Here is an 8,154-nt window from a genome sequence, read left to right as displayed (position 1 = left end):
TAACTTGTTTATAACTATGGAGTAAAAGCATTTCACTTCAAACTAAGCCAGTATTACTAGGTAATTTGTTTTGTTAGTCTTCTGGGCAAAATGGATTTTTGTAAGCTATAAAATAATTAGTAGGCCTTTTCAACCTAACTTTTAATAAATTAATCTTTATGTAAGTGGTAGAGCAGCGGCGTATTTAGCCGAGAGTCGTGGGTTCGAATCCCGCTCGTGACACTGACTTTTTATCTCAACCAATACCTCACAGAAAGATTAATTAATTGAAAAAAAAAGTTATTCGGTCAATCGGACAACGAACTCTAATGAATCTAAATTTTAATTTTTAATATCGTTTTGCCTTGTAATTTCTCGTGTAATTTATTTTGTTTGCGATTAGTTAAATCGCATTAAATAGAGAGTGTCCCTCGAACATAGTCCCAAAGTCTAATCTCAATTGTATTCTAGATATTTTACTTTTCGTTTTACTTCAACCTCCCACAACTTTTTCCATAAAACCACCGTATCTGATAAAATATTAAACCAACTTTAAATATGATTACACCAAGAGAAAGAGGATTAAAAGCCTTATGAGATTCATTTGTTTTATTATTGCTTAGTTAAGCGAGCAAAATACAAAATCAGTTAGAAAATAAGCTTTTACGAGTTTCCAAAGTTCTTGTCTAAAGTTTAAGTAAGATTTTCTTAGTTCTGTAAATACTGAAAGATATGGCGATTGCGCAAAAGTTGCCCGTACTACCGAGCTTTAAGCACTTGTATTTAATTTTTCAATGGTCAGTTACCAGCAGTAGAAAATAAACGTTTAATTGCAAAAATGGATTTTTCGTTTGAACACGCACTCATTCTGATAACTCGGTGGAGTATTAGAAAATTTTCCATCGACCTGTACAGAATATTAATAATCTAATTTAAATCAGGATTGATGGGGTACTTTTATTAATTGTACACACACTGCTGGAGGGGGGGATGATAACTCAATATTTCATCATCTACCCGTCACACTAATAAATACACTTTCTGAAATAAAACACATAACCACAAAATACATAAAACTACGTACAATAAAAAACCCACGTCCTCCAAAAAGCGGAACTGGAAACCGAGAAACTAGCTACTGTACAAGAGAACCATTTTTAAATCCGCGGCATGCCTACACGTTCTTTATAAGGTGCCAAGGCACGACCCGGGCTATTTATATGGTGATCTAGTCAATTAAATGATTCACATTCATTTTGAAGCTGCTATATATATATACAGGGTGAATTGCTACTCGTGCTACAAACTTCTCCAGTAGATTCTTCACCCTAAAATGAACAAAAAAGTTCATATTGTCCATGGTCCGATTCNCGGACCATGGACAATATGAACTTTTTTGTTCATTTTAGGGTGAAGAATCTACTGGAGAAGTTTGTAGCACGAGTAGCAATTCACCCTGTATATTATGCAGGGTGGGCGACCAAGACCCGAGGGGTAAGGTCCAGGACTTGGTCGGTTTACAAACCCCAAGATTTTGGACCATTTTATCTCGGGGAGTGATTTGGTGATGTCCTCTCCTTCAAAGATTTCAAATGTAGACCGAGCATACCTATCACATTCTGCAAGGTAGTGCCTTGCCGTTTCTTCTTTTATTTCGCAGAAGCGGCAAAAGGGATCTGGTAGGATATCCATTACGAAGAGGTGTCTTCTCAGTGGGCAGTGGCCCATAAGAATACCTACCAGCCTCCTAATTCCCTTCCTTGAGATAGAGAATAGCCATTTCGCTGGTTTGATCGCCTTAACAAACTCTTTCGATTGCCTGTATCCGGGGGATAAATTCCACTCCCTAAGGAATTGTTTCAGGCCCCAGATATTGATACTCTCTTTCGCTGTGCTCGTAGAGTGAGGTAATACCGGTTGTGGCCCGACAAACGCAGTATTAGAACCTTCTTTGGCTAGGCCATCCGCCTTTTCATTGCCATGGTGTCCTTTACGTGCTGGTATCCAAATAAGGGTTACCTTATTCTCAAACCTGAAAGAGATCTTATTGATAAGATCTATAGTTTCCTCCACCAGTCGTGAGGTTGGCAAATCTTTTTGTAATGCCCTAAGACTAGCCTGACTGTCAGAAAAGATTTTAATATCTTTTCCCTTAATTTTATTTTCCATAAGTGTTCTACAACACACATTGATGGCCCAGATTTCCGCCTGAAAAACCGAGGTGTTGTTGCCAAGAGGGGAGGAGATGCTGATTCCTAATTTTGGTATGTAGATTCCTGCACCACTCCCTTTTCCTTTGATAAGTGATCCATCTGTGTAGCAGTCTATGTTACGATGGTCATCATCCAGACTATAATTATAATCACAAGGGGTGACAACCTGAAAGTGCTTTTTCCCCGAAGGGGTTTTAATCTTTTTATCACTAACGCTTAATAATTGACCGTTAACCGTACTCAATAGTTGTGAGATTTTCGAGTGACCTATGTTATTGCACTTATGATTCCAGCTGCCCTCGCTAATTAATCTGTAGCAGCTGATTAGTGCTCTGACCTTAACCTCAATGTGAAGGGGTGTGGTATTGGTTATGATTTCAAGAGCTAGGGTGGGTGTAGTTGAAAATGCTCCTGTCATCATCAAACATCCTAGTCTTTGAAATGACCTTAATTTATTTCTATTCCCTTTATTTTCTAGACCTTTCCACCACACTAAAGCTGCAAAAAAGAATCTAGGTAGAATAATTGCAGTATATAGCCATTTGGCTACCCATGGTTTAATGCCCCATGTTTTACCGACAATTCTCCTACATTGTACCATTGATATAGTGCCTTTCCTGTATATGTTATTAATAAGACCTTTCCAATCAAGTTTCCTATTAAGTGTCACACCAAGGAATTTGATGGAATCCACTAACTTTAATTCTATGCCCTGAAATTTAGGGTTTTTAAAATTACCTAATGTTCTTCTCCTGCTAAACATTATCAATTCTAGTTTAGCAGGATTAATTGATAAACCTTTGTCACAACACCACCTATAAAGCAATCCCATGGCGTTTTCCAACAGTAGTGAAAGAGTAATGAACGGCAATAACACTTGATTGTATTGTTCCTAGATAAAAAAAAAGTAAGTTTTTCAAACGTTATCCACAAAAGAAATAGAGATTTAACTTTGATTGATTGGTAAGAAACTGTATTTTGGTCATCGGATGTTGAATGGTCTATAGAGATTTGGCATTTTATCGCCAAGGAGAACTAATAATAAAGGAATAAATACAAAACAGAATTATATTAAAAATAATTTTATTAACAGTAAAAAACCAATTACGCTTATTATTAAGATATAATTACAATTCATATCATTTTGTAATTTCATTAAAAATAAACTATATGAAATGCCAATAACCTAATTTGAAAAGTTTTACATTGAAATGAGCTCATTCTTTGAAACAATTTCCATTTTTGAAAAACGCCGAAACAAGTCTGGGTAACATAATCACCTAAATATCCACAAGAGACAGAATGATGCGATTGTTAGATTGTATCCGAACTCGAACATCAGACTTGAGGATGCTGTAAAAAAAGTGAAGAAAGCGAATTAATTTAGGGTTCATTTATTGATAATCAGTAATTAGTTTTATGAATTGTTCAAATTTTATTCAGATAAAAAATTTTTTAAAAATAAAAATTCAAAATTTAACACAGATTGTTGTTTGTGCCATTTGGTATCACTTTGCTCTGTCTATCTCAGTTATTTTGATCTGTCAGAAGCGTTTCCGCTTTTTGCAGACCAAAATGATCTATACGATCAAAATATAGGTTCATCATCCAGCAGACACTAAGTGAAAATTTCAATTAATTTGTGAGGTCGAGTACATTAATAAAATGAAAACATTATTTTATATTATCGAAATTTTTACTTTTGCTGCTTTCTTGTTACCCCAATTATAAAAGAAAGAAAGAAAAAACAAACATTACAGGAAAAAGTTTTAACGGGTGATAACATTTACCGAGATGTCTTGTGTTGAGGGAGCCGACCATTACCGTTTGGTAGACAGTGTTCTCTCTCAGGTCGACCTGTGCTTCCTCCTTGTAGAATCCTTTGATCACAGCCGTACAGCGAATCTTGAGGGAGCCACCTCTGAAATGCGTCGGCTTCAGGTGCAGTGTCAAGTAGCTTGCACTCCAGTGTAGCGTGTCGCTCAAGGGTACGACCCTCCTCTCACAAGCCCCTTCCTTCCAGCACTGAAAAACCAACGGATACTTCGGTAAAGTCGCACGACAAAAAGTAATATCTTTTCCTGGAAAATTGATTCACCATCAAGATTAAAAAACGCAACTTAACCCCATCGGAGCGTTATTAATACAAAAGGATTTATAAAAGGGTATTTACGGTGAATTTCTTATGGGAAAGCCTCAACTAATCCTTTTGTTCTTTTATTCAACCTACTGTTTTTTTCTGTTAATCCCGGCTAAGAATGAGTTGACTAAGATTATTATTCTAAGACCAAATGGATGAACAAGTAAAATGTATATAAATAATAAGTACGTCGTCGATGGTCTTAAGAGGAAGGATGTTTGACAACTGATGATTAATAAATTTTTTGAAGATACTAGATCGAAAAAAAGCAGAGAAAAAATAAGTAATTTTTTTTTAATACGAGTTTTCTTGAAGGTATTTCAAGGTTATTATATACAGGGTGAGTCATTTTTTGACGACCATTGGAAAATCAACGTGGGTGCGTTTAAATCTGACTCGAGGCTTATTTCCTTTGATTAATACGTTAATAAAAGGAAGTGAGTCAATTTTCGGTGCATCATAGGAAAATCAACATTGGTGCGTCTAATTATGACTCGGCACATTTTATTTTGTTAGTCTCCTAACAAAAAATAGGCGTCACTTTTCGACACACAATTCGTTACAAATTAGTTTTAGTAGGTTGGAAGGAAAATAAACAAAACCAATATTATTAAAACATTCAAACAATGTAAAAATTAAAAAAAAATTCTTCACATATTAATTTGATTAAGGTTTAAGAGTATTTTTTTCGTCCGATCAACGTTTTACGATAGACTAGGCTACTGTGGCAATGGAGGCCTGTTCGAACAATTATTATAATGATTTTGAACATTTTTGGTTTGCTAACAAAGGAGACTGTTACATTTATTTAATTTTTTTACTTTACCAGAAAAAAGGAGATTGTTACATTTATTTAATTTTTTTTACTTTACCAGAAAAAAGGAGATTGTTACATTTATTTAATTTTTTTTTATTTTACCAGAAAAAAGGAGATTGTTACATTTATTTAATTTTTTTTACTTTACCAGAAAAATGGAGATTGTTACATTTATTTAATTTTTTTACTTTACCAGAAAAAAATACTCTTAAACCTTAATCAAATTAATTTGTGAAGAATTTTTTTTTAATTTTTACATTGTGTTTGAATAATGTTTTAATAATATTGGTTTTGTTTATTTTCCTTCCAACCTACTAAAACTAATTTGTAACGAATGGTGCGTCGAAAAGTGACTCGCCTATTTTTTGGTACGAGACTAACAAAATAAAATGTGCCGAGTCATAATTAGACGCACCAACGTTGATTTTCCTATGGTGCACCGAAAATTGACTCACTTCCTTTTTCTAATGTTAAAATCAAAAGAAATAGGCCTTGAGTCAGATTTAAACGCACCCACGTTGATTTTCCAATGGTGCGTCAAAAATGACTCACCCTGTATATCAATATATTTGAATTTTACAATATGAAACTGGATAAATTTTTGTACAATGTTCCACTTACAAATGCATAATTCCTCTGGATTTTAACCAAATATAACTACGGTTATAATTTATTTACGGAGAAAGAGGTTTGTGCCGTTAAGTGGAGCTTTTAGGATTCTAAACCCACGTAAAGTTTCAAGTAGATCAATCAGTCGGGCCGTTTCAAATTTATCTCCATTTTCCTGTTTTTCGGGGAAAATCGGGGGCATTTAGGAGAGAAAAAAATATTTTCTCAAAAAGTTGTACTCAGGAGATTTTCAAGAGGTCAGGAAACAAATATTATCTGTGTTCCTTGATAAAAAATATTCTAACCTACTTTGCTGTGTCGCTCGGTCATAAATTATGCAATAATTTAACGAAGTAAGTTACAATATTTTCTTACTTGACTTGAAAAAAATATGTTTCATCTTAAAATAACCTTCCAAAACCTCCGATTTTGTTTCTACAATCGCAAAAAATGGGGCAACTTTGAAATAACTTCAACAATCGAATGGAAAGTTTACAGGAAATTACAACCTTAAAAACTGCATCTAACGGCATAACTTTGGCCTCCGTAAATAAGTTAGAAAGTTTTTGTTGATCCCTATTTTCCTTTATTTTGACTTTATGCAAACCCTTATGCAACGTTGTTTTTTCAATTTATCGAGTAACTGATTATTTTTAATTATTTAAAGTTCGGTATTTAAAACAACAAAAATTCAATTGTAATATTTATTTAATTAAATTTCAATTTTCTTCTTTTTTTAACAGTTTCACGATAAATTGAAATTATCGATTTTGGAAGGATAATATCAACATCTCCAAAACAAATCGATAGAAGTATGAGTTTTTGGTGTCGTTTTTTTTACCAGGAAACCAAAAAATTTTTTAGTTAATTAAGGCGGCAGAGGCATATAGGAAAATTTGCCGTGCGTTTTAATTTGCAAGCTATGAAACCATTTGCTCTAGATTATATCGACTTGGAACGGAAGCTTCCTCATAAATTGGTCGACGGCAAAAAACTTGAGCGTCTAAGCCACCTTTGACTCATATCGCTTTGATGACAAGAAGTAGAGACGTTTTTTGATCGGATTGTCACGAAAAATGAATCCTGTTCGGGTAACACGGAATTGGGTGTCACCGAAGATCCTAATAGCGCGAAAATCGAATAGCGGTGAATGCTGAAAGGTGCTGCTTTGTATTTGATGTAGTACTTTTTTAAAAATTTTGTAACAGTTTTTTACAGTTTGTTCACTTATTGTTACATCACCGAACGCAGCGTAAATTTTACGAGTTGCCTCAGTCGCCCTAGTACCGAGCTAAAGTTTTTACGATAAGTACGCACGAATTGTGGGTTTTGAAGCCGTGAGAAAGGAAATATTTTATAATTTATAATGAAATGTTCAAGACACTTTTTCTATCTGAACTCACGAACTTAGCCATCTGGTCAGAAATTGTCACTTGTAATTGTATCATTAAAATTTTTTGCTGGGTGAACCGGACCAACTTTCTGAGCCGGAAAAGAACGGATAGGTACGTAAACGGATTGTAAAAAACACCAACAGAAATATACGTTAAAATAGTCCATAATCTAGAGACTGAGCGAGTCTGAACGGACCTCATATCATTTCATTCAGTTTTTTTTACATAAACATTGTTTAACAACGGTTTTCTGTTTAAATACTTTTTTGTAGAATTTTGAAAACTCGTGATCTATAGTGATAGACCTACTGGATTCCCGTTGACGATAAAATTGAGAATCGGTGCCGGCTTTGATGGAGGGGAGCTGCAGTTGGCTCTCAACGTTTCCCCGGGGCTGTACGAGTCGATGGGTCGCTCCAGCTGGAGAAGGGGTCCGCTTTCTGGCAAATCTATAAAAAAAAATATTTTTAACCATATACCAACGCTTTGGTTTCAAATTAAATTGCATTTTTAATAATAAACAGTAAAAATCCAATAAATTATGTGAAAGAGGACTAATTAATTAACATATTTATATAATATGAATTCCGCAAATATATTTTTCTATGTTCATACATAAATACTTATAACTTTTTCGCAATAAGCAAAGATCATGGGACTATGGATAGATAGCGTGGTCAATTTGGTCCCGCAATGCATACAGCTTTTTAAAGCCTACTCACTCCTTCTTAACTGCATTCTTTCCTATTAAAATACCATTCATTCAAGTAGGGAAATGTAATAATCAGCATTATTCCATCACCCTTTAGTACATAACTAATTTAAACGATTCACAATCTGCATTCTCACATTACATAATCCTGTTAATAAATATTTTTCAATTAAGTAATGTTTAAGTAAGGTATTGGTTGAGGTAAAAAAGTCAGTGTCTAGAGCGGGATTCGAACCCACGACCTTTGGGCTAAATATGCCGTTGCTCTACCACTTGAACTATCGCGACTT

The 8,154-nt window shown here is 34.4% G+C and overlaps 1 protein-coding gene across 2 annotated transcripts in view; it reads right to left on the bottom strand.

Annotated features, from left to right (window-relative positions):
- Positions 1-3,310: 3,310 nt before the first annotated feature.
- The window catches only part of LOC106662324, a 408,805-nt gene continuing 403,961 nt past the window's right edge, over positions 3,311-8,154 (bottom strand). For both annotated transcript variants that reach the window (XM_014386347.2, XM_024227547.1), the window contains exons 4-6: positions 7,462-7,601; positions 3,983-4,217; positions 3,311-3,545 (exon numbers count right to left, since the gene is read on the bottom strand). In XM_014386347.2, the coding sequence (XP_014241833.1) occupies positions 3,469-3,545; positions 3,983-4,217; positions 7,462-7,601 (452 nt within the window). In that variant the 3' untranslated portion in view covers positions 3,311-3,468. The remainder of the gene's footprint in view (positions 3,546-3,982; positions 4,218-7,461; positions 7,602-8,154) is intronic.

This window comes from Cimex lectularius, unplaced genomic scaffold (genome assembly GCF_000648675.2).
Source record: "Cimex lectularius strain Harlan isolate CLEC.00 unplaced genomic scaffold, Clec_2.1 scaffold106, whole genome shotgun sequence".
NCBI lineage: Eukaryota > Metazoa > Arthropoda > Insecta > Hemiptera > Cimicidae > Cimex > Cimex lectularius.
The sequence above is the reverse complement of the archived record's forward strand: the minus strand, read 5'-3'. Positions and strand labels throughout refer to the sequence as shown.